A 26,523-nucleotide genomic window follows, 5' to 3' on the forward strand; every position below is an offset into this window, starting at 1 on the left:
CCCCCGAAATAAGGTATATAAGCGGGCGGCTGAAAGGGAAAAACAGGCAGAGAGGCGAAGGGCTTCCCTGGGGTGGATTCATGCTAGCTTCGGCTTAACACCTCTGCCAGCCTCGGGAGACAACCAAAGAGGAAGAGACCACTGCCACAGGCTACAGGGACCCGAGACCACCGTTCTGCCTCAACCTCCGTCCGTCCGTTCTGGGGCCGGTTCCCGTCTGTTATGGGTTCTATGTCTCTCTCTCCCTGCCACTCTCTCCCTCTCTCTCTCTCTCCCTGTTCCTCTCCGTCCTTCTCTCTCCCTCACTGTCTCTCTCCTCCCTCCCTGTCCCTCCCCCGTCCCTCTCTCTCTCCCTCCCTGTCCCTCTCTCCCTCCCTGTCCCTCTCTCTCCCTGTCCCTCTCTCTCTCTGTCCCCTCTCTCTCTCTCCCTGTCCCTCTCTCCATGTCCCTCCCTCGCTCTCTCTGTCCCTCTCTCCCTGTTCTTCCCTCTCTCTCTCTGTCCCTCGCTCTCTCTCTCTCTCTGTCCCTCTTTCTCTCCCTGTCCTTCTCTCTCTCTGTCCCTCTCTCCCTTCGTGTGTCCCTCTCTCTCTCTCTGTCTCTCTGTCCTTCTCTCTCTCCCTCCCTCCCGGTGCCTCTCTCTCACTCTCTCTCCCTGTCCCTCTCTCTCTCTCCCTGTCCCTCTCTCTCTCCCTGTTCCTCTCTCCCTGTTTGCCCCTCTCGCTTTCTCTCTCCCTGTCCCTCTCTCCCTCTCCCTGTCCCTCTCTCTCTCTCCCTCTCTCTCTCTCCCTGTCCGTCCCTCTCTCTCCCTGTCCGTCCCTCTCTCTCCCTGTCCGTCCCTCTCTCTCCCTGTCCGTCTCTCTCTCTCCCTGTCCCCCTCTCTCTCTCCCTGTCCCTCTCTCTCTCCCTATTCCTCTCTCCCTGTTTGTCCCTCTCTCTTTCTCTCTCCCTGTCCCTCTCTCTCTCCCTGTCCGTACCTCTCTCTCCCTGTCTGTCTCTCTCTCCCTGCCCCCCTCTCTCTCTCCCTGTCCCTCTCTCTCTCCCTATTCCTCTCTCCCTGTTTGTCCCTCTCTCTTTCTCTCTCCCTGTCCCTCTCTCTCTCTCCCTGTCCATCCCTCTCTCTCTCTGTCCCTCTCTCTCTCTCTCCCTGTTCCTCTCCCCCTCTCTCTCCGTCCCTTTCTCTCGCTCCGTCCCGCTCTCTCTCTGTTCCTCTCTCCCTTCCTGTCCCTCTCCCTTCCTGTCCCTCTCTCCCTGTTCCTCTCCCTCCCTGTCCCTCTCCCTCTCTCCCTGTCCCTCTCCCTCTCCCTCCGTCCCTCTCTCCCTGTCCCCCTCCCTCTCTCCCTGTTCCTCTCTCCCTGTTTGTCCCTCTCTCTTTCTCTCTCCCTGTCCGTCTCTCTCTCTCCCTGTCTGTCTCTCTCTCCCTGTCCCTCTCTCCCTGTTTGTCCCTCTCTCTCTCTCTCCCTGTCCCTTTCTCTCTCCCTGTCCCTCTCTCTTTCTCCCTGTCCCCCTCTCTCCGTCCCTCTCTCTCCCTCCCTGTCCTCTCTCCCTCCCTCCCTCACTGTCTCTCTCTCCCTCACTGTCCCTCTCCCTCTCTTCCTGTCCCTCTCTCTCCTTTTCCCCCTCTCCCTCCCTGTCCCTCTCTCTCCCCTTGTCCTCTCTCTCCCTGTCCCTCTCTGTCTCGCCCCCTCCCTCTCTCAATCCCTGTCCCTCTCCTTTTCTTCCTGTCTCTCTCCTTTACTTCCTCTCCCTCTCTCCCTTTCCCTCCCTCTCCCTTTCTCCCTGTCTGTCCCTCTCTCTTTCCCTCCCTGTCCCCCTCTCTCTCTCTGTCCCTCTCTCTCTTCCTGTCCCCCTCTCCCCATCCCTCCCTCTCTCTCCCTGTCCTCCCTCTCTCTCCCTGTCCCTCTCTTTCTCTCTCCCTGTCCCTCTCGCCCTGTCCCTCTCTCCATCCCTCTCTATCTCCGTCCCTCTCTCTCCCTGTCCCTCTCTCCATTCCTCTCTATCTCCGTCCCTCTCTCTCCCTCTCTCCCCCTCTCTCTATCCCTCTCTCCGTCCCTCTCTCTCCCCCTCTCTCTGTCCCTCTCTCCGTCCCTCTCTCTCCCTGTCAGTCTCTCTCTCTCTCTCCATCTGTCCCTCTTTCTCTCCCTGTCCCTCTCTCCCTCCCTGTGCCTCTCTCTCGCTTTCCTTCCCTGTCCCTCTCTCTCCCTCTCTCCCTGTCAATTCAATTCAAATCGCTTTATTGGCATGACAAGTTACATCTTATGTTGCCAAAGCATCGGAAGACATTCATGTTTGTTCACAAAAATACAGATCTATCCATACAGTGTATAAACAGATATATCCCTGAGTGTATAAATATACTTTCATATAATTTATATATACTCTTTTCTTATCTTTAGTGGTTGTCCCTCTGTTTATGGCAAGCTGTAACATAGTGTGCCGCTAGTGTTACGCAATTTCTCTCTTCCCCTAGTAGGTATGGGAGTTTTTGGTCGTCATTCAAATTTCTGAATTCCGGGCATATTTTTGTAAATTTTGGGTAGAAATTCTCCCTTATGCCCTGATATTTTCTACAAGCTGTGAGGAAGTGCATCTCTGTCTCCACCATTCCCTGACTGCAGTGAGAGCATATCCTGTCCTCTCTTGGTAGCCGGGTCTGCCTGTGTCTACCTTTTTCGATCGCCAGGCTATGTTCACTAAGTCTGTACATTGTCAAGATTTTTCTCAGTTTGCTGTCCTTTACCATGGTCAGGTAATCAGTTATGTTGTATTGTCTGTTTAGGGCCAAGTAGCAATTGAGTTTGCTTTGGGTTTTTGTTGTTTCTGCCCAATATGTCAGATATTTTTCCTTTTGCTTAGCGACGATTGTGTTGGGTCGAATTCTTTGTGTTACGCTGTCACTGTCCTGGGGCTGGTTATTGTTAGTAGTGTTAGTAGTTACTTCACTGAGTCCCAGGACTAGTTGACTGAGGGTATTCTTCTTTATGGTCATCTCTTGGCATTTCAGGGCGTCGTAGTGATAGCATTGGGGGTTGCTCATTTCTAGGTGTTTCCAAAATTTGGTGGCTCTTTTTTGGATAGTGATTATTAATGGATATTGGCCTAGTTCTGCCCTGCATGCATTGTTTACTGTTTTCCTTTGAGTCCGGAGGATACTTTTACAGAATTCTGCATGTAGGATCTCAATTGGGTGTTTGTCCCATTTTGCAAATTCTTGATGTGTTAGCGGTCCCCACACCTCACTGCCATAGAGTGCAATTGGTTCAATTACTGATTTGAAAATTTTGAGCCAAATGCTAATTGAGATTTCTATTTGGATTGATTTTTTAATGGCATAGAAAGCCCTTCTTGCTTTCTCTTTCAGTTCATTCACAGCCAGTTTGAAGTTTCCCGTAGAACTGATTTTTAAGCCCAAGTATGTGTAGTTAGTGGTTTGTTCAATTTTGGTTGTTCCTATTGTGAAATTTATTTTGGGTCCCTGATGTCTGGATCTTTGCTGGAACACAAGGACTTTGGTTTTTTGGGGATTTATTGTCAGGGCCCAAGTCTGGCAGTACGACTCCAGCAGATCCAGGTTTTGCTGTAGACCCTCCTTAGTTGGTGACAGCAGAACCAGGTCGTCTGCATAGAGGAGGAATTTAACCTTGGATTCATATAGGGTGAGGCCAGGTGCTGTCGATTGTTCAAGTAGTTTTGCCAATTCATTTATGTAAATATTAAAGAGTGTCGGTGAGATTGGCGAGCCCTGTGTCACCCCCCGCCCCTGTGGGAAGTATTTTGTTTGTTTGTCTCCAATTTTAACTGCACATTTGTTGTTTGTATACATTGATTTAATTACATCATATGTTTTTCCCCCTACCCCGCTTTCGATAAGTTTCAGGAATAAACCGTCATGCCAGACGGAGTCGAAAGCCTTCTGGAAATCTATAAAGCATGCGTAGATTTTGCTTTTGTTATGGTGAACGTGTTTGTCAATTAGGGTCTGTAGGGTGAAGATATGATCTGATGTTCTATAGTTTGGCAGGAATCCAATTTGGCTTTTATTCAAGACATTGTGCTCCTCAAGGAAGTTTATAAGTCTTTTGTTTATGATGCTACAGAATACCTTCCCCAGGTTACTGTTTACACAGATGCCTCGATAGTTATTTGGGTCGACTCTGTCCCCACTTTTGTATATGGGCGTTATGAGTCCTTTGTTCCAGATATCAGGGAAGTAACCGACACTCAGAACCAAGTTGAAGAGTTTTAGGATAGCCAGTTTCATTTTATCGTCTGTGTGTTTAATCATCTCGTTTAGTATGCCGTCTGTCCCGCAAGCTTTTCCTGGTCGCAGGTCCTTGAGTTTTTCAAAAAGTTCTTTTCCTGTTATTATGGAGTCTAGCGGGTTTTGGTTATCTTTTATGGCCATTTCGAGCTTTTCCAGTTTTTTGCACATTTGGTGTTGCTCTGGCCTTAGTGTGTTTTTCTGGTATAATTTTTCAAAGTGGTTTTCCCATGTGTCCCCATTTTGAATGGCCAATTCGTCGTGTTGTTTTTTGTGTAATGTATTCCAGTTGTCCCAGAAGCAATTGGAATCAATGGATTCCTCAATGGAGCTGAGTGTGTTCTTAATATATTGCTCTTTTTTGGTTCTAAGTGTGTTTCTGTATTGTGTTAGTGTCTGGCAATAAGTAAGGCATAATTCCTCGTTTTCTGGATGTCTGTGTTTTTGGTTTGATATTTTTCTAAGTTTTTTCCTCATGTTATGGCAATCTGGGTCAAACCATTTTTCATAGTTTTTTGTTTTGGGTTTGTTCTTGCGAGCTTTCAAGTTTGACCTTGTTGCCAAATTATCAAAAATATTGTTTAGGTTATTCACTGCCCGGTTTATGCCTTCTTTATTGTGAGTGTATATGTTATCCAGAAAGGTGTCCAAGAGAGCTTGAGTTGATTCATTGCTAATTGCTTTCTGGTATTTTTCCGTGTCGTTTTTGGCCCATCTGTACGATTTTTTGGTGTTGTACAGTTTACTGGGTTGTGTTTCTATGTTGTTTGTTTCTGTCTTTTTAAGATACATAGTAATTTGACTGTGATCTGACAGTGTTGTTTGTGGTTTGACTGTGAATGCTCTGAAAGAGGATGGGTCCAAATCTGTAATCATATAGTCTACGGTGCTGCAGCCAAGAGGTGAGCAATAGGTCGATCTTCCTAGGAGGTCTCCTATGAACCTACCATTGACAATGTACAGACCCAGGCTTCGACAGAGCTGTAGGAGCTGTTTTCCGTTGATATTTGTCTGCTTGTCGCAGTTATGCCTGTATGGGAGGGAAGGGATATCGAAGTGGTTATTCCCAAATACGTAATTGTTTCCCTGATTATTGGTGAAGTCTGGTTCTTCGCCAGTTCTTGAATTGAGGTCCCCACAGATCAACACGTTCCCATGGGCCTGGTATTGGGTAATTTCCCCCTCTATGTTGGAGAAGGTGTCCTCTTTAAAGTACGGGGATTCCATTGGGGGGATATAAAGTGTGCAAATGTAAACATCTTGGGTGTTAGAGATAATCTCCCTCTCAATTTTGAGCCATATGTGGTTTTCGCCCTTTTTTATAAATTTGATGTAATTCTTAAGTTCTGTTTTAAACCAGATCAGTATGCCTCCGGAGTCTCTGCCTTGGGTTATTCTTGGTAATTTATTGGAGGGGACCACCAGCTCAGTGTACCCTTGGGGACATCCAGTGTGTCCTTTTCCTTTATACCAAGTTTCCTGTAAAATGATAATATCTAGATCTTTAGTTTCATCTATGAACTCTGGGGTCCTACTCTTCACGTCGAGCACCGAAAAGCGTAGACCTTGGATATTCCAGGTCGAAATATATAAGGATTTCATGTTAAGTTTGATCTTTTACTATGATAGGTTAAAGAATGATGTGTTTGTCGTGTCTAAATGTGGGGAAAAAAGGTCATCTCGGTTGTCTATAAATGTTAATACTACTTGGTTACAGTTCTTTCTATTAATTAGTCTTTGATCCATAAGGCGGAAGTAGATGCTGCTGCACATCTGCTTATTGTCTCTTAATGGATTGTCTCTGTCTGAGGTATTGCGTACGTCCTGTGCATCTCTCCCTCTGTCTGGCTGGGAGCGGAGACAGGAGTGGTGCAGGTCTGATATTGTTGTTGTGCATGGGGATCCTCTCTGGTCTCGGTTGGTGTGGTGGTGGTCTCTGTAGTGGTCCTGATATGCACCCCGCTGATCTCTGGTGGTCGGGGGGGGGTCCTCTTGGAGTCTGGGTATGGACCCGGTTAAAAGCGACGTCCTTCAGGGCTTTAGCAAAGATCGATATTCGTTTCCTGTGGATGTGGACGCGGTCGTAAAGACATTCCTTATCGAGGGTGGGGTGTTGGGCCAGGTGCACGTTGTGTTTTGATTCACAGTCTCTTGCTATGCTGGCATTTATCTCATGAATTGTGTTGCTGTTAAAGTCTGTTCTCGGCAATATTGTGGAAACAGTGATTCTAGTGTTTGGGAATGTATTGCTTGCCTTCTCAATCATTGCTCTGAGCGATGTTGCTACCCCTTTCTGCTGGGCCTTTAGGTCATTTGTGCCCGTGTGTATTATTATGTGTTGGGGGGAGCCTAATCGGGTTTTGGTCAGCCATTTCATGGCTCTGTCTGTTGTTGGGCACCAGATCTTTTCTACTTTACTTCTAGGGAAGAGCTTTTTCTCCCATAGAAATTTCCCATTTGAGTCTATGAGTATTACGATGTCAGCCTTGTTTGTGTTTACTGTCTGGTGGTTTTCGCCTGGACTCATAGCGTGTGTGTTGGGCTGGGGTGTTTGGTGTGTGCGCTCCTCTTGTGAGCGGCTCGCTTGTGGTTCCACGGTGGTGGGGGAAGACTGAGCTTCAGTATGTTGGTCGGTCTGTGTGGCACCCCTTGTATTGTGTGTCTGCTGCTGTTGTTCCGTGTGGGAGTGCAGCTGTTCAGTCAGGCTCTGTCTTGTCTTATCTCTAGCCTCAGGCTGCTGGTCTAATGGTGTTATCTCTCCTCTATGGCTCTCTTCGTTTTCCTGCAGCTCTTTCACCCGATTCCCAAGTAGATTCACCTGGTTCTCAAGTAGATTCAGCTCTCTCCTGTGTCTCTCTCTCTCTTGCTTTTGTTCGTGTTTCATGTTAAGGACCTCCTCTCTAAGTTTAACCATCTCTGTCTCTAATTGATTAAATTTATCTTTTAGTTGTATCTGGCTGTGTGATCCTGGGGTATGTGTCTGGTCGACCCTGGAAGGCTCACTCATTTCCTGGCTAGGCTGCTCTTCTCTTGGTGAGCTGGAATTGGTAGGGGGACTATGTGTGGCTTCCTCTCTGGTTATTATGCTGGGGTTAGTCAGTTGTATCATGTGGCTGTGGGTCCCCGGGGTTAGTGTCTGGTTAGAACTGTGTGGCTCGTTCACTTCCTGACCAGGTTGATTTCCTCCTGGTGAGTTGTCAATGTTGGGGGGAGTGCGGGTCGCTTTTCTCCTGTTAGCCACTCTGGGGCTGTTTCTTCCCCTCTCAGTTATTCCTTTCAGTGTCTTGAAGGCCGTTTCAAAGTTGTCGATGTTGCCTTGCACTAATATTGTTCCGTTATTGTACATGTTGACAGTCGTGGTTGCCCTGTCTCCTGGTGTGTTCATTTTCATTTTGGACCCATTAGCGGTTTTTTCTAGCTTAACCCTGGTATAGTGTGATTTTATTGCTGTGATCCAAGCCGCTGGCTGATCTGAGTAAAAAATGAGGTTACATTTTGTCCCAGTGCTGTACCGGTCAGCAAAAAGAGTTTCTGGTTTTTCTCTCAGCTGCTTATGCTTGATCGATTTTATAGCATTTTTTTGGTGTTGGGGGGAATCTGGAAGCGGTTGCTCTCAGTGTCCCTCGGGGGCTGTTGTGGCTCTTCTGATTCGCTCATTATTGGTAGTGTAGAGAAAGTATTGTTGATCTTAGAATAAGCTTTTCTGGGGCCCCGGGTTTGGTGTTTCCCTCTCCCTGTGCGCAACCTTTCCAAGTCCCCCTCTCCGACCCCGTGGTCCCTGGGCCTCGGCTCTCTCGCCCTGTCTCTCTCTCCCTGTCCATCCCTCTCTCCCTGTCCATCTCTCTCTCCCTGTCCATCCCTCTCTCTCTCTCTACCTCTCTCTCCCTGTCCGTCCCTCTCTCTCCCTGTCCATCCCTCTCTCTCTCTCTCCCTCTCTCTCCCTGTCCGTCCCTCTCTCTCCCTGTCCCTCTCTCTCTCTCTCTCTCCCTCTCTCTCCCTGTCCGTCCCTCTCTCTCCCTGTCCCTCTCTCCATTCCTTTCTATCTCCGTCCCTCTCTCTCCCTCTCTCCATCCCTCTCTCTATCGCTCTCTCCGTCCCTCTCTCTCCCCCTCTCTCTGTCCCTCTCTCCGTCCCTCTCTCTCCATCTCTCTCTCTCCCTGTCCGTCCCTCTCTCTCCCTGTCAGTCTCTCTCCCTCTCTCTCCCTGTCCCTCTCTCCATTCCTCTCTATCTCCGTCCCTCTCTCTCCCTGTCCCTCTCTCCATTCCTCTCTATCTCCGTCCCTCTCTCTCCCTCTCTCTCCCTCTCTCCATCCCTCTCTCTATCCCTCTCTCCGTCCCTCTCTCTCCCCCTCTCTCTGTCCCTCTCTCCGTCCCTCTCTCTCCGTCTCTCTCTCTCCCTGTCCGTCCCTCTCTCTCCCCCTCTCTCTGTCCCTCTCTCCGTCCCTCTCTCTCCGTCCCTCTCTCTCCCTGTCAGTCTCTCTCTCTCTCTCCATCTGTCCCTCTTTCTCTCCCTGTCCCTCTCTCCCTCCCTGTGCCTCTCTCTCTCGCTTTCCTTCCCTGTCCCTCTCTCCCTCTCTCCCTGTCCCTCTCTCCCTGTCCATCCCTCTCTCCCTCTCCGTCCCTCTCTCTCTCTCTCCCTCTCTCTCCCTGTCCGTCCCTCTCTCTCTGTCCCTCTCTCTCTTCCTCTCCTTCTCCCTCTCTCCCTGTCCCTCTCTCCATGTCCATCCCTCTCTCCCTCTCCGTCCCTCTCTCTCTCTCCCTCTCTCTCCCTGTCCGTCCCTCTCTCTCTGTCCCTCTCTCTCTTCCTGTCCTTCTCCCTCTCTCCCTGTCCCTCTCTCCCTGTCCATCTCTCTATCTCCCTGTCCATCCCTCTCTCTCTCTCTCCCTCTCCGTCCCTCTCTCTCTCCCTGTCCCTCTCTCTCTCTCCATCTCTCTCTCTCTCCCTGTCCCTCCCTCTCTCTCTCCCTCTCTCTCCCTGTCCCTCCCTCTCTCCCTGTCCCTCTCCATCTCTCTCTCTGCAAAGAACATCAGAGCAAAAGGAGAAGCAAAGAATCAGTGTCAACTCAAGAGAGCTTTCCTCACATTTTTTAAATATTTGAAATCCTGTTAATGTTGAAAAATTAACAGAATTCATTCCCTCTTTGGAGAAATGCTTCTTGATAATGCTTTCCTATTTGTGCTCTTGTGATAATGAAGGCGCTTATATCAGACACCAGCTCCACTAACCTGTTCACAATTAACCAAATGCCCTTAGTGTCCCAGCTCAGTGTAATCCTGAGCGATAACTGCCTGCAGATTTTAGAAGAGACAATTAAATGAGGCCCAGTTGGTGGATGTTAAATATTTTTTTTACCGCTATTGTAAGAAGCGCAGGGAATTTCTCTCCCCCAATCTCTCTCTCCCCCCAGCCACCAGCAAACCCAGTTCTCCCACAGAGCTGAACAAAATGTGGCCATGCTGCAAGGCAGCAACTGTTGGGTAACGGGCATACGCGGCTCTGGGATATCAGCCTTCGCAGGCAGTACTTCAGCGTCAGGTGCTGAAATGGATCCAGCGCGCAGGCGCCGAAGCCCGCAATTAAAGAGAGCGCCAGTTGGGGAGTCTAGGGCTCGAGGGTATAGTGTAAAAATTAGAACCAGACTGATCAGGAGTGAAATTAGGAAACTCTTCTACACACAAAGGGTGGTAGAAGTTTGGAACTCGCTTCCACAGACGTCAATTGATGCTAGATCAATTGTTAATTTTTAATTAGAAATTGATAGCTTTCTGTTAACTAAAGGTATTAAGGGATATGGGCCAAAGGTGGGTGTATGAGTTAGGTCACAGATCAGCCATGATCTCACTGAATGGCGTAACAAGCTCGAGGGGCTCAATGGCCTACACCTGTTCCAACATGCTCTTAAAATGTGTTATTGGAGACACCCCGATCTGGTTCGCACTTGCCCACAGCACTGAGACCGCACCTGGTGCACGTTGTGAATGACATCCTGTGACTTTGATCATGGCTCTCTGTCTCTTCTTATCCTTTAATACTCCAGAATATTCCATCTTCATCCACGGCTTCTCCTCTGCAGTCCATCTCTGCTCATATCCGTTGCAACACAGGCACTATGTCACCTCCAACAGTTTTTCCAACGCTTCACCATGATGGCATCATCCAGAGGCACAGGCCATCTCCCCACTTCTCTACCCCACCTAATATACTCAACACCTCCCCACCCCACCTAATATCCTCAGTTCCTCCCCACCCCACCTAATATCCTCAGCTCCTCCCCACCCCACCTACTATCCTCAGCTCCTCCCCACCCCACCTAATATACTCAACACCTCCCCACCCCACCTAATATCCTCAGCTCCTCCCCACCCCACCTAATATCCTCAGCTCCTCTCCACCCCACCTAATATACTCAACTCCTCCCCACCCCACCTAATATCCTCAACACCTCCCCACCCCACCTAATATCCTCAGTTCCTCCCCACCCCACCTAATATCCTCAGCTCCTCCCCACCCCACCTACTATCCTCAGCTCCTCCCCACCCCACCTAATATCCTCAGCTCCTCCGCACCCCACCTAATATCCTCAGCTCCTCCCCACCCCACCTAATATCCTCAGCTCCTCCCCACCCCACCTAATATCCTCAGCTCCTCCGCACCCCACCTAATATCCTCAGCTCCTCCCCACCCCACCTACTATCCTCAGCTCCTCCCCACCCCACCTAATATCCTCAACTCCTCCCCACCCCACCTAATATCCTCAGCTCCTCTCCACCCCACCTAATATCCTCAGCTCCTCCCCACCCCACCTACTATCCTCAGCTCCTCCCCACCCCACCTAATATCCTCAACTCCTCCTCACCCCACCTAATATCCACAGGTCCTCCGCACCCCACCTAATATCCTCAGGTCCTCCGCACCCCACCTACTATCCTCAGCTCCTCCCCACCCCACCTAATATCCTCAGCTCCTCCCCACCCCACCTAATATCCTCAGGTCCTCCGCACCCCACCTACTATCCTCAGCTCCTCCCCACCCCACCTAATATCCTCAGCTCCTCCCCACCCCACCTAATATCCTCAACTCCTCCCCGCTCCACCTAATATCCTCAGCTCCTCCCCACCCCACCTAATATCCTCAACTCCTCCCCACCCCACCTAATATCCTCAGCTCCTCCCCACCCCACCTAATATCCTCAGCTCCTCCCCACCCCACCTACTATCCTCAGCTCCTCCCCACCCCACCTAATATCCTCAACTCCTCCCCACCCCACCTAATATCCTCAGCTCCTCCCCACCCCACCTAATATCCTCAACTCCTCCCCACCCCACCTAATATCCTCAGCTCCTCCCCACCCCACCTAATATCCTCAGCTCCTCCCCACCCCACCTAATATCCTCAGCTCCTCCCCACCCCACCTAATATCCTCAGCTCCTCTCCACCCCACCTAATATCCTCAGCTCCTCCCCACCCCACCTAATATCCTCAGCTCCTCTCCACCCCACTTAATATCCTCAGCTCCTCCCCACCCCACCTACTATTCTCAGCTCCTCTCCACCCCACCTAATATCCTCAACTCCTCCCCACCCCACCTAATATCCTCAGCTCCTCCCCACCCCACCTAATATCCTCAGCTACTCCCCACCCCACCTACTATCCTCAGCTCCTCCCCACCCCACCTAATATCCTCAGCTCCTCTCCACCCCACCTAATATCCTCAGCTCCTCCCCACCCCACCTACTATCCTCAGCTCCTCTCCACCCCACCTAATATCCTCAGTTCCTCCCCACCCCACCTAATATCCTCAACTCCTCCCCACCCCACCTAATATCCTCAGTTCCTCTCCTCCCCACCCCACCTAATATCCTCAACTCCTCCCCACCCCACCTAATATCCTCAACTCCTCCCCACCCCACCTACTATCCTCAGCTCCTCCCCACCCCACCTAATATCCTCAGCTGCTCCCCACCCCACCTAATATCCTCAGTTCCTCCCCACCCCACCTACTATCCTCAGCTGCTCCCCACCCCACCTAATATCCTCAGCTCCTCCCCACCCCACCTAATATCCTCAGCTCCTCCCCACCCCACCTAATATCCTCAGCTCCTCCCCACCCCACCTAATATCCTCAGCTCAATCTAAAGGCACTACACTCTCCAGCAGTCTGCTCATCATAACACCTGAATGAGCCAAAATTTTCTTCAGCATAATGCTAAAAAAAAATTATCTTTATTGATTCCTGCCAGCAACTTTGTGCCTCGAGCTTTTACTCCGTCAATCTCCCCAACTGTCACTTCAGGCTGAATGAGGGGAACATTTTCTGAACTGCTCAACGCAGCTCAACTTCCCCCACCCCCATACAGCTCTTAAGGTACCTAAACTGCATTTGTCTACATCTGCAACATTGCTTTTTTCCCATCCCCACCTCTCCCCCTCACGTGCCGTGCGCCCCTCCCCCCAAACCCTCGTCCATGCCTTCACTACACTGAAGAGCAAGTACTCCAAAGGTCTGCTAGCTGACGCCACTGCTGCAATGCTTTATAAACTTCAACTCCTCCAAGATACCACATCCCACGTTCTCACTCGCACAAGGCCCCACTATTTCATCACCCCTGCCCTCTCCAATTCCCACTGGCTCTCCGTACCCCAGCAAGTTGACTTCAAAATTTTCTTCATTGCTTTCCAATACCATGTAAGAAGTCACACACCAGGTTATAGTCCAACAGTTTTATTTGAAATCACAAGCTTTCGGAGCGCTGCTCCTTCGTCAGGTGAAGTGGAGAGATGCATAAAGACACAGCTTAGTCAGAGAGTAATGCCAGATGATTACAGGTAATCTTTCTAACTGCCATTTATCACACCTCGGCAGAGAGATAATCACAGCAATCAAAGGTGTGAATGGTGTCCAAACAGGTCAGTCAGGAAAACATTACATCAAAGAACAATCAGGTGGGGTCACAAGGGGTCAAATGTTGCAGATGCTGGGGTCTGTATGAAAAACAAAACACAGAAAAAAACATTTTTTTTGCTGTAAATCACAGCAGGTCCAGCCGCATCTGTGCAGAGAGAACAAGCCAACGACGACTCGAGTCTGGATGACCCGTCAGGTGGGGTTACATGTAGCATGACATGAACCCAAGATCCTGGTTGACCGGGTTTTCATCCCACTCTATTCTCCTCTGGTCTTATGACCTGGCGCCAACCCTTTGCTCCTCCCGACATGGAGCTTCTTCCTGTCCCTTTCTCCCTCTGCTCACCAATGATGAGAACCGATTCAGCCACCATGCTCCTTGTTCAGCTCCCGCCACCTTGTCATCACTCTTTCCATGCAAAAATTCTCAGAACCCTGCTCATCAATTGTGTTTTTAGTCTCCCACCTATCACTCCATTTTATTTCCTCCCCCCACCTCCTTAGCATCTAGTTTTGTCCTCCTTATTGCAAGTGGGTTGAGACTTCTTTCTGCATGTGAGAAGTTCTATAGAAATGCAAGTTGTTGGAATGTTAGTGTGCAGGTAGCCAGCTGAGTTATCTTTTACTGCTGAATCACCAAAGCTGTCTTGCACCAGCCAAAACTCCAATATGTGCTGTTTCAGGCCCTGCCAGGTGTCCCAAGCAAACTCAACCAACAACTAAGAAACTGCTGTTCACACCCTATCTACTCAAGTGGAAAACATTCAGATTGCCTGGCAATTGAGAAAGAATATGTTTGCTCTTCAAAGAAAGACAAACCTACATCTGGACAGCAATTCTGGGATTTTTGGTTCTGTTTGTTTACACTTTGGAGTGGTGAGGAAGGGACTCTCTGGACAGTCTTTGCCACATATTACTCTGGGGAAAAATATTTTTAGACCCTTATTTTTCAGAATGGTTTAAGTAGCCTTTTGAAGTAGTCCCTTGGCATCCAATCCCAAATCACAGGAGACTCAAGTCAGCTTTTGGAAACTTTTTTTGCTGTGAACAAGAGTTGGGAGATGGCTCCAAATATAATGGTGCCTGAATCCAGCCCAGACTACGGAATGAAAGTCTCATCTGTGTCAACTCTAAAGATCCTAATTCAAAATTAGTTTGAACATTCCATCCCAGAGGAAATAGCTGTGGTCCACAACACAAAAATGTCCCTTATTTAGTGCAAAATTACAACCTCTCTCAGTGATGGCTAGTGGGAGAAATTGGGAAAATACTAGTCCAGGAGGTTTTAATTAAGCTACATTGAAGCCAATTACAGGAAACCTGACTGTATCTAACACACGTTTCATTGGACCTGGGAATGGTTGATGCTGATTCCCCAACATGGACATACTTCACCTAGCAGAGCACGAAAAATATAAATTAGAAAGAGCATCTGGAAGTTTGTTTGAATGTATGGTGGACTCAAATGATATGTATAAAGTTCTCAAACTTTACAAGTTTTATCTATTGTTATCTCATCCCCCTCCAGCCTCAAACTCACAGTTCACTGCTATCCTCTCAAATACAGACTCTAAGAAGTGTTATTGTCTGAATTTGATGCAAGAGGAAACCGGCCCTGATTTATTAACATAGCATAATCAAATAGGAGCTTGACAATTACATTTTTAGGAGTGCATTCTTTTCACATTATTCTGAGTGTTTGATTACAGTTCATGAAACTAGAAACACAGGAGAGACCTTATTAAAGTTTTCAAGAGTCTAAGGGATATTAATCGGCTGAGCACGAATAAACTGTCTGACATAACCACAAACTAACCAGGCAGAATGGTCTCAAAATCAGAAGAGAGAATGTGAACAGTTTAGATTTAGCTAGTTGAGAGAATGAGGAAGAGACTGCCTGGAGACACATTGAGGCAAGACTGTCAGTAAGTTCAAGAGGAAGCTGGATAATTTCTGGCTAAAGAAGTGATTGAGTTTAGTACTTTCTGATCTTTGGGAGTAGCCAACTATACAACAGTGGCCTGTATATTTCAACGCAAATATTTCCCAGGCTGAAAACATAAATCTCTAATTTAGTAACTGAACAAATTTTAAGTACATTATGGATGCAGAATCATTCCAATAAATACATTTATTGAGGCGGTACAGAGAGAAGGAGTACCTGACGCAGTGACTACAACTGAAAATACTGCAGTTTAACTTTGCAAAATCTTGCGCTTATTAAAGGGAGAGGTGTTAGGATTGCAATTACTCAGTGCAGGCATCAAGCACTCCCAGTGAAGAAGTATCACCGCCTACTGTACCATCTGATATTTCTCCATTTCACACAACAGCCATCACAAAAGAACTCCTCCCACAGGTACGGATAGACTGCAATGTTCCATCCTAGTTCTGCCAGACCTGAGGCCCTGTCCCAGTGCTGCCCCCATAACAGATAAATCCGTGTCCTTGATAATACTACTTGGGCATAATACTCCCCCGCCCCCGATTTTTATAAAACCTCTGACTCACTATGGGAATGCCACGGGAGCTCTTCTAATATTAGAAACTTTATGTGCGCATGCGCTTCCTGTCCAGAACGCAAGATATCCATCACACTTCAGCTGTCACACTAATACTTAAAAAGAGAGTATAAACAAGGACAGTGATCTGTGATGTTCAGAAAAAACTCCCCAGGAACAGAATATACCCGAGTCACAATATCTGCAGGTTCTCTACAGTGAGGGTGCTGATCCCCAGCCTGAATAGAAATCAACTTTTGAATGAACTCACCTAGTGTTTACTGAACATTAATTAGACTTTGTAGATCAGTGTCCCTGATACAACTTGGGATAATATTTCCTCCACCTTTTTTATAAAACCTCAGACTTACCATGGGAAATACACCTATATTCCAGAAGAATACATTGTGCATTATAAAACAGCATCGGCTCTAACTTACCTCAAACTACTCCTCGGGATATTCACTTATTTTCAGAACAACTCGATGACCCCCTCTTACCCAGGTGGAGCTCCAATGACCTGACCAAAACTCTGGATTCACCTGAAACATGAACTTTTTTCTTTCAGATGCTGACTGAATTTCCAGTATTTCATTTCAGATTTGCAGCATTCAGTTCCTTTCAGATCAGATTCAGATTAGATTTATTTGCCATATGTAACAAGTACAATGGGATGCTTGTTCCCCGTGGGGACGCGTCAGCTATACATACAGCGCCGCGTTCACAGTCAATACAATGGCTTCCCGTGGCAGTGGGAGCACGATGTCCCTCAGCCGCTCCGTCCTCCTCTTCACCGCGGCCTCCTCCTCACTGTTGCCGGCTCCACGTGTGGTGGCCTGCTTCTCCCGCTCTGGCCACCATGCCCTCTGCTAGCTGTGCTCTCTTTGGTTTACAGCTTTCATGCAAGACTGGTTTAGTTGTTGATGTACGGTTTATTACAATTTTCAATAAAACATTTTCACAGCAGATTAATTTATACATCAGATTGATTACATTATACCTAGCCACTTAGAATATACTTTTTTTTTTAAGAACTATTCAGCTTGTGGGGGCTAATGCTAAAGGTTACTGCTACGATTTATGTATTTGATCTAATCCAGGTGAAGCAAAAAATCTTTAATCTTTAGAGCACTTCCCATCATGTAAATTTGTGAGCAGTGCGCAGGAGATGAACTAGGACTATATAATACTGTCATTATCTGGTACCTGTATGTTCCCTTGTCCTTATATGATTAAATCATAAATATAATTTATTAAAAATGTGAGAATGATAAGAGTACATTCAAAGATTCATAATTATCATGTAAGATCACGCCTCGAACCAACAGACTGTTTCCATTTTTCCTGCCTGAGCACTAAGCCCATAGCACTCTAAATGCCCAAGGAATAAAATTATTTATTAACAGCTCCTCCGATGTTCTGGGGCTAGATGTGTTGCTCAGTGTAGTGCTAAGCCATACAGATCGAAAGGACACGGTCTGTAATGTGTTAGCTGATCTCAGCCAGGATGGCAAGAGGGTTGCTGCAACTGGCCTTCGCACTCTGGGCCAGGCCTCCTGTTCATCGTCCATGACTCGTGCTGGAAAGGGTGGATGCGGGTGGGCATCAATACTAATGACTCTGTGGATGAATATTCTGTCTAGGCTCATAAGTGAACACCCACTTGAGCAAGGAATGACACAAGTTAGCACATTTGGGAGGAGGGGAGAAAATTGGAAAAAAATAATTCAAGATTATATTGGCACAGTGGAAACTTGCCTTGTGTACGTTGGCAGTAATCAGCACACCACATTTCACCGAGTTAGACAGCTGCTAGGGCACATTATACAGAGTACATTATCAATTAAAGTGTGCTCTGATGGATGGATCTCGTGTGTTCATGCCTCTGGCGAGTAGAGTTTGACAAGATGCTGCAGTTCAGAAGGGTAACCCGTCACAGGACATCGCTGGTGGCGTTTCACGTAGTTGTAAGCACATCGATAACAATAGACATATCCCGAGGTCGCCAAGGCTGTGTCGTTCGTCCGAATTTTGTTGCACAAAGGACACATGGTCTTCAGTCTAGGCAAAGCCTCGTTTGTCAGCCTGTCAAAGTGCACCGGTGGGGGAGGGGTTGGGAGGGAGGAGAGGGATTTAATCGTCTCCTGGTTTTCGGACGAGTACCACCATTCGAGGAACTGCAGGAAAAAGACGCCCACAGATACACCTGTCGATAAGGACACTGCCGCACCCCCCACCGCTTTACCGAGGAAGGAGGTCAACTTTCCAACCACACTGCAGAGAAAGAGAGCGAGGAAGTTAGAATACATGCATGGCAACATGGGAAAGTATTGCTCCAATCCACTGAGCTGTGAGATGACAGAACTCATGCTCTTGCCAGTAATCCAATGCAAATATAATGAGTTCTTAATCTCAGGCATGGATCAAGCAAGAGTCTTCAATCGTGTATCTCTCAGCACCATCTTCTCTATTCACCTTTAATACCCTCATTTTTAATGTTCCCTGGTATTTGAACCCTTCGCCAGAGTGCCTGGATCCATTTTGTCAATACCCGTCACTATTTTGGAACCTCTATTATATCACCGCAAAGTCCCCACTTTTACAAAGAGCGCACTCAACTTCTGTAACCTTTCTTCACAACTTACATTCCTGATAACCATACCTCAGCTCCTCCAAGCCCTTTCCTTACCTTTCACTGGTCGGAGGGCCACTGGCAGAAGAGGATCTTTGCTCGATGCCTTGCAGATCCGCAGGGGTCAGGTTCCCCAAGCGGACCCCAGCCACTCGAAGCAGCGGTGAGTGGATCGGCGTCCTCCCGAAGATGTACAAGAGCCGGTAGATCAGGAACCACCCCTCCCAGCCCATGTTCACGCAGGGGTAGGCTGCGAGGAAGGCTTTGTACAGGCGCTTCCAAGAGGACTCTGGGAGATGTATAGCGTAGTCGTCCTCCTCTCGCAGCCTGGCAAACAGTCTGTCCAGTTTGACTTTTATATACGGAACGGCTATTATCACCAAGAGGGATCTCCAGTGCTGGGTCCTCGGGAGCCCGTGGCTGGCCAATCTCCATAGCCCGCGGCCACCGCCCAGCGGAATTCTTTTCAGACCATAAAAGTTTTCAGAGAAGGAAGCGCTGGTCCGAGACAGATAGTGTCGCTGAAGCAGGACGTCCAGCAGCATGTAGATTTCATCGAACCATCGCCACAGAAACCCGTAGTGAGCAGGGTTGGATTCCGCAAGCACCTGTCAGAACATTATACGTTACTGTAAAATCATCCCCAGGGCTCTCAGTCACAGTCCAAAATAAGTTTTGTCCGTTTCTGGATAGGTAACTTTACATATTTGAAAAGGAAGCACTTGAAAGGGAAAGGGCATGGAAGTTGGATCGGGTGGAGAGCGTGCACAGAATGGCCACCTTCTGTGCTTTAAAATTATATTAACTCAATAATATACCGATTGTCTGCTGTCTCCATCGGTTAATCCTTCTGCCTCTCAACTGCAACATAATTCATAGAGCAACGTTGTTTCCTGTTGATCCACTGCAGAGCACGGTGGCATAGTGGTTAGCACTGTTGCCTCGGGTGACTGTCTGCGTGGAGTTTGCACATTCTCCCCGTGTTTGCGTGGGTTTCCTCCGGGTGCTCCGGTTTCCTCCCACAGTCCAAAGATGTGCGGGTTAGGTTGATTGGCTATGATAAATTGACCCTTAGTGTTAGGGGGATTAAATACGTGGGGTTACGGGGATAGGGTGGGATATGTGTTGGTGTAGGGGTTACGGGGATCGGGTGGGATATGTGTCGGTGCAGGCTCGATGGGCCGAAATGGCCTCCATCTGCACTGTGGGGTTTCTGTGAGAAGCTTAACATGCCCGAGCTATTTTCATAGATCAGCCCCTCCATACCAGTCCTCGCACTATACCCCTCAGTCCCTCCTCTCCAGGAACACCCAGTTATCTATGGAACCCATGTTTACTGTTGACTTCAATGGCCTTCCCTGGTAAATGACTCCACAATTAAATTTACCCTTTGGGTGAAAATGTTCCCCCTTCCTCGCTCTTGACTTTCTAATGTGTTAACTTGTGTCCCCTTCTCCACAGTGAACTGTGTGTCTGGCTCAGCTTTGTCCATTGCCTTCATAATCCTGAAAACGTCTTTTGTGTGTTTACAATCAATACAATGCTGCACATCGTGCTAAAATGCAATACAGGAAACTTTCTGGTATCCGGCACTGACGGGACCGAGCTGGTGCCGTTAGATCAAAACTGCCGTATAAACCAGCGGCAATGTTAAAACATCGAGCTTTTCAGCTCCGTGTGAATCAACAAACCCTGTTGCTTAGCAACAGCTTCAAAACAGTCGGCTGCAGCTGCAAGCGTCTCTAGCTGAAGCTGTTGCTTAGCTACAGACCTTGCAGAGCCTGACTGGGGAAAAAAAAAGCAACGAGAAGTAATAAAACTTATAGAAAACGGCTCCTGAATTTTGCCGGTAGATAGAGCTTTCCGGACTTTCAACCTCCGGTTAAACGGAAGTTTCCTGTAACATGTGCAGCATCAGCATCACAAAAATGCCACACACCCCCTCATTCTCTTGCGACCCCAAATGAAAGATCACCAAACACTTTTCACAAAGACCAAACTGCTTCAATTCTGCTAATTGTGTCATGATTACATTACAAATTTAATCTTCGAGTGAAAATGCCATTGTGCATCGACTGAATGGAGCATCCTGGCTCCCAGCATCAACCATGACATTCATTACCAGAAACAAAAGTTTGATGATTAAAGCCAACACTGGCCCTTATCCCCCATTTCCTGCCGGAAAATTCAAGCACAGGCATTAGGTGCGGGCAGCGTCAGGCTTCTCTGTGATGCTCCCTCCCCAGCTGAAAAGTCCACCGACATTCAGTTTTAGCTCATATATTAAGTGTAGCGTGCTCGAGAGGAAAAGGGCGACTTTGGACCTATGATTCCCAAACCTCTCCACCACTGGGGTTTTCCTTGTGCCATGTCTGGGTCTGTGGTAGACTCATTGATAGAGATTGATCGCTGTGATTAGTCAACAACTCCATTATCGTTGCATCATGCGACTACCAGGATGGTAGAAGGCGAACTACGTGGACCGTGGTCTTTTTTCGTCCCGCAATTCCGATGTTCCCATTAAGAATGGTCACTGGGGCGATGTACCCCAGAGTGACCAACACCCATGGGACCATACACGAGGAGTCAGCACCTTTTCAATTCTGTGATTCAATTAAAAAACTTGTTTCTGAGTACACTACCAACACCTGATTAAGAAGTATGCAGATGATACAAAAATTGGCCGTGTGGTTGACAGTGAGGAAGAAAGCTGTAGACTGCAGGAAGATATCAATGGACTGGTCAGGTGGGCAGAAGAGTGGCAAATGGAATTCAATCTGGAGAAGTGTGAGGGAATGCATTTTAGGAGGGCTAACAAGGCAAGGAAATACACTATAAATGATAGGATACTAAGAAAGTGTAGAGGAACAGAGGGACCTTGGAGTGCATGTCCACAGATTCCTGAAAGGTAGCAGGACAGGTAAATAAGGTGGTGAAGAAGGCATACGGGATACTTTCCTTTATTAGCCAAGGCAAATATAAGAGCTAAATTAAGGACCTCAAGGGTTATAATCTCTGGATTATTTCCTGAGCCACATGTAAATGTGGGAAAGCGGGGTTCCATTTCATGGGGCACTGGCACCAGTATTGGGACAGGAAGGAACTATACCGTTGGGTCAGGCTCCACCTGAACCGGTCTGGGGCCAGGGTCCTAGTAGAAAGGATAAATAGAGCGGTCACAAGGACTTTAAACTAGTAAATGGGGGCGGAAGGTTCAGGTGGAAATTGTGGTTCAAAAACAAACGAAAGGGAAGAGAGCAGAGTAACAGTCAGAAATGGTGTTTTCGGCACTACATTTAAAGAGAAAATTAAAAGATGTAAAGTGATTAAACCAGGAGAGAGAAATAAGAAACGAGTGAGTAAAACATTCGAGCTGAAGGACAGGCTAGGGTGTGTGGCCCAAATAAGTGTTCTTTATACAAACGTACGGAGTATAAGGAATAAATTGAATGAAATGCAGGCGGAATTCAAATTGGAGGGTATGACATGGTAGCCATTACTGAGACATGGCTGCAAGTTGTGTTCCTATGTTCCTATGAGCAGGAAGGTTATGTTTGAACTGTATAAAACACTAGTTAGGCCACAGCTAGAGTATTGCACACAGTTCTGGTCACCACATTTCAGGAAAGATGTGATTGCACTAGAGAGGGTACAGAGGAGATTTATGAGGATGTTGTCAGGACTGGAGAATTTTAGCTGTGAGGAAAGATTGGATAGGCTGGGGTTGTTTTCTTTGGAACAGAGGAGGCTGAGGAAAGACTTGATTGAGATGTATAAAATTATGAGGGGCCTAGATAAAGTGGATAGGAAGGACCTATTTCCCTTAGCAGAGAAGTCAATAACCAGGGGGCATAGATTTAAAGTCATTGGTAGAAGGATTAGAGGGGAGTTGAGAATGTTTTTCACCCAGAGGGTGCGGGGAGTCTGGAACTCACTGCCTGACAGGGTGGTAGAGGCAGAAACCCTCATCACATTTAGAAAGTACTTGGATATGCACTTGAAGTGCTGCAGCCTACAGGGCTACGGAAAGTGGGATTAGGCTGGAGAGCTCTTTTTTGGCTGGCACAGACACGATGGGCCGAATGGCCTCATTCTGTGCCGTAAATTTCTATGATTCTATATGAAACTGATTAATTGAAAAATGGATTAATTCTGAAGAGAGCACTGTGAGCTTAGCTCCATAGACGTGTTTATGGTTACTGTCCCATTACTGCTGGGAGAATTTTAGATGAATAGACCAGAAGAACAAACAACATAATTTACATCATAATTCTGGTTTTGCAACAGTGAAACTATATTCAGTTTACAATTCCCACCTAGCACCACCTTCTTCAGCCCGAAGCAGAGCCGGAGAATCCAGCAGCAGTTAAAAACAATGGTGCCTCTACCATGGAACATGGTAGCCAACAGCAAGAATTCATTTTCACTTGTATCGCATCTCATTGCATGGTCAAGACATTGCAAAGCACTATACAAACAATGACATTCACTCCCTCCACCACCGGTTTACCGTGGCTGCAGTGTGTACCATCTACAAGGTGCACTGCAGCAACTCACCAAGGCTTCTTCAACAACATCTCTCAAACCCGCGACCTCTTCCACCTAGAAGGACAAGGGCAGCAGGCGCATGGGAACACCACCATCTCCAAGTCACACACCATCCTGACTTGGAAGTATATCGCCGATCCTTTATCGTCGCTGGGTCAAAGTCCTGGAACTCCCTCCCTAACAGCACTGTGGGAGTACCTTCACCACACGGACTGCAGCGGTTCAAGAAGGCGGCTCACCACCACCTTCTCAGGGGCAACTAGGGATGGGCAATAAATGCTGGCCTTGCCAGCGACACCCACACCCCATAAATGATGTGAGGCTAACAAGTCTGTAGTTCCCCATTTTCTCTCTCCCTCCTTTCTTAAATAGCGGGGTTACATTTGCTATCCTCCAATCTGCATGAACCATTCCAGAATCTATAGAAATTTGGAAGATGACAACCAATGCGTCCACTATCCCAATGGCCACCTCTTTCAAAACCCTTGGATGTAGGTCATCCGGTCCTTGGGATTTATCGACTTTTAGTCCCATTAATTTTGCTAGACACTATCATGCAGACAAATGCAGCAGCCCATTTGCACACAGTAAGATCCCAAAAAAACAGCAAACGAGATAACTGACCAGCTGATCCCCTTTTAGTGGTGTTGGTCGAAGGGTGAATGTTGGTGCTGAGACCATGAGCTTAGTGCTGGGTTGGAGGTCCTGGTGTTCAAGCACTCTCTTCCTCAGGCGACCGAAGGCTGCATTGGCACACTGAAGGCGGTGTTGGACTTCGTCGTCGACTACTGCCCTTGTTGACAGTAGACTCCCGAGGTATGGAAAGTGGTCCACGTTGTCCAAGGCCTTGTCGTGGATTTTGATAATCAGGGGACAGTACTGTGTGGCGGAGGTTGAAAAGGCCATCCGACAACTGAAGAACAACAAGGCCTCAGGAGCAGATGAAATGCCCGCCGAGGCACTAAAGCATGGCGGAGAAGCGCTACTGGCGCGAATTCATGAACTCATTTCTCTTATCTGGAAGGAGGAGAGCATGCCAGGGGATCTCAGAGACGCCATAATTGTGGCTATCTTCAAGAAAGGTGACAAGTCCGATTGCGGTAATTACAGAGGAGTTTCCCTGCTGTCTGCCACAGGGAAAGTCATCGCAAGAATCCTCCTCAATCGCCTTCTCCCAGTGGCCGAAGAGCTCCTCCCAGAGTCGCAATGCGGATTCCGCCCACTAAAGGGCACAATGGACATGGTCTTCACAGCACGTCAATTACAAGAGAAATGCAGGGAACAGCACCAACCACTGTACATGGCCTTCTTTGATCTCACAAAGGCCTTCGACACTGTCAACCGTGAGGGATTATGGAGTGCCCTCCTCAAATTCGGCTGCCCTCAAAAGTTTGTCACTATCCTCCGCCTGCTTCACGACGACATGCAAGCCGTGATCCTGACCAACGGTTCCACCACAGGCCCAATTCATGTACAAACCGGGATCAAGCAAGGCTGCGTCATCGCACCAACGCTCTTCTCGATCTTCCTTGCTGCAATGCTCCATCTCACCCTCAGTAAGCTCCCCGCTGGAGTGGAGCTAATTTACAGAACAAACGGGAAACTGCTCAACCTCCATCGCCTCCAGTCCAGATCCAAGGTCGTCCCATCCTCTGTCGTCAAATTACAGTATGCAGACGACGCTTGCGTCTGCGCTCATTCGGAGGTCGAACTCCAAACCATCGTCAACACCTTCACCGAAGCATACGAGAGCATGGGCCTTACACTAAACATCCGTAAGACAAAGGTCCTCACCAACCTGCCCCCGCCACATAGTACTGCCCCCCGATTATCAAAATCCACAACAAGGCCTTGGACAACGTGGACCATTTTCCACACCTTGGGAGCCTACTGTCAACAAGGGCAGACGTCGACGGCGAAGTCCAACACCGCCTTCAGTGTGCCAGTGCAGCCTTCGGTCGCCTGAGGAAGAGAGTGTTTGAAGACCAGGACCTCAAACCCGGCACTAAGCTCATGGTCTACAGAGCAGCAGTGATACCCGCCCTGTTGTATGCCTCAGAGACATGGACCATGTACAGCAGGCACCTCAAAGCACTGGAGAGGTACCATCAACGCTGCCTCCGCAAGATCCTGCAAATCCATTGGCAGGATAAGCGCATCAACATCAGTGTTCTTACTCAGGCCAACATCCTCAGCATCGAAGCTTTGACCACGCTTGATCAGCTCCGATGGACGGGTCACATTGTCCGCATGCCCGATACAAGACTCCCAAAACAAGCACTCTACTCGGAGTTCCGATACGGCAAGAGCGCCCCAGGTGGGCAGAGGAAACGCTTCAAGGACACCCTCAAAGCCTCCTTGAAAAAGTGTAACATCCCCACCGACACCTGGGAATCCCTGGCCCAAGACCGCACAAAGTGGAGGAGAAGCATCCGGGAAGGCACTGAACACCTCGAGTCTCTTCGCCGGGAGCAAGCGGAACCCAAGCGCAAGGAGCGCACGTCAACCCAAGCACCCCACCCACCCACCCCTTCAACCACCGTCAGCCCCACCTGTGACAGAGACTGTAGGTCCCGCATTGGACTCATCAGTCACCTGAGAACTCATTTTTAATGTGGAAGCAAGTCATCCTCGGTTCCGAGGGACTGCCTAAGAAGGAAGGAAGGAATGTTGGTCCGGACACCGGGAGATCTCCCGGCTCTTTGTCTGCAGCCCATGATCAAGTGACTTTCATTGCCTGGGGGGTGAGCAGGGGGATGGGCCCAACAGGCCCCGAGACACCGGCCCCATCTGCCCCTGTGGGGAGGGCCCGTCGGCCGCTGTGCCTCTGATCGCGGTGCGGCCTCACGGCAGGTCCAGGCCGGGTGTAAGCGCCCATTATGCAGGGCCCCTCGGCCGGTAACCCACACCCGCCGCCCCTCACCTTGCACGCATGTTGCGCCGCCGGTCTGACCGCCGACATCAGCGTGTCCTGGGCCACCACCTCGAAGATGGAGGGCCGGCCCGCGCTCCCCGACAGCCCAGCCGTCAAATGGGCCCCGCGCTCCGCCATCAGCGCCCGTCTCCCGGGGCGACCGGCCCGCCTCTCCTCACACACAGGCCGCCTGAGCGGAAGGGGCGCGGAACAGCCGGGAGCTTGTAAACCCTGGCTTCATGGAACTGGAACTCGGACTGGATTCTACTGGAACTGGAACGCGGACTGGATTCTAATGGAACTGGAACGCGGACTGGATTCTAATGGAACTGGAACGCGGACTGGATTCTAATGGAACTGGAACGCGGACTGGACTCTAATGGAACTGGAACGCGGACTGGATTCTAATGGAACTGGAACGCGGACTGGATCCTAATGAAATTGGAACACGGACTGGCTTCTAATGGAACTGGAACGTGGATCTGATTCTAATGAAACTCCTGCAGCGATGTCCTGGGGCTGTGATGATTGACCTTCAATCACCTCAACCATCTTTCTTTGTGCCAGGTATGACTCCAGCCAGTGGAGAGTTTTCCCCCTGATTCCCATTCATTTCAGTTTTACTAGGGCTCCTTGATGCCACACTCGGTCAAATGCTGCCTTGATGCCAAGGGAAGTCACTCTCACCTCACCTCTGGAATTCAGCTCTTTTGTCCATGTTTGGACCAAGACTGTAATGAGGTCGGGAGCCAAGTGATCTTGGC

At 48.6% G+C, this 26,523-nt stretch overlaps 1 protein-coding gene across 1 annotated transcript; it reads right to left on the minus strand.

The window, feature by feature from the left end:
- Positions 1–15,277: 15,277 nt before the first annotated feature.
- Positions 15,278–26,014, minus strand: pex12 (peroxisomal biogenesis factor 12). The gene is made up of 3 exons (XM_085964235.1): positions 25,769–26,014; positions 18,355–18,905; positions 15,278–17,939 (listed from the first exon to the last, which is right to left on the minus strand). The coding sequence occupies exons 1-3, from the start codon at positions 25,895–25,897 to the stop codon at positions 17,543–17,545; spliced, it is 1,077 nt and encodes a 358-aa protein (XP_085820361.1). The 5' UTR covers positions 25,898–26,014; the 3' UTR covers positions 15,278–17,542.
- Between the last annotated feature and the right edge of the window lie 509 nt (positions 26,015–26,523).

Source organism: Somniosus microcephalus, chromosome 22 (assembly GCF_052327205.1).
Source record: "Somniosus microcephalus isolate GS21.2 chromosome 22, FLI_Smic_1.0, whole genome shotgun sequence".
In the NCBI taxonomy this organism is placed as follows: Eukaryota; Metazoa; Chordata; class Chondrichthyes; order Squaliformes; family Somniosidae; genus Somniosus; species Somniosus microcephalus.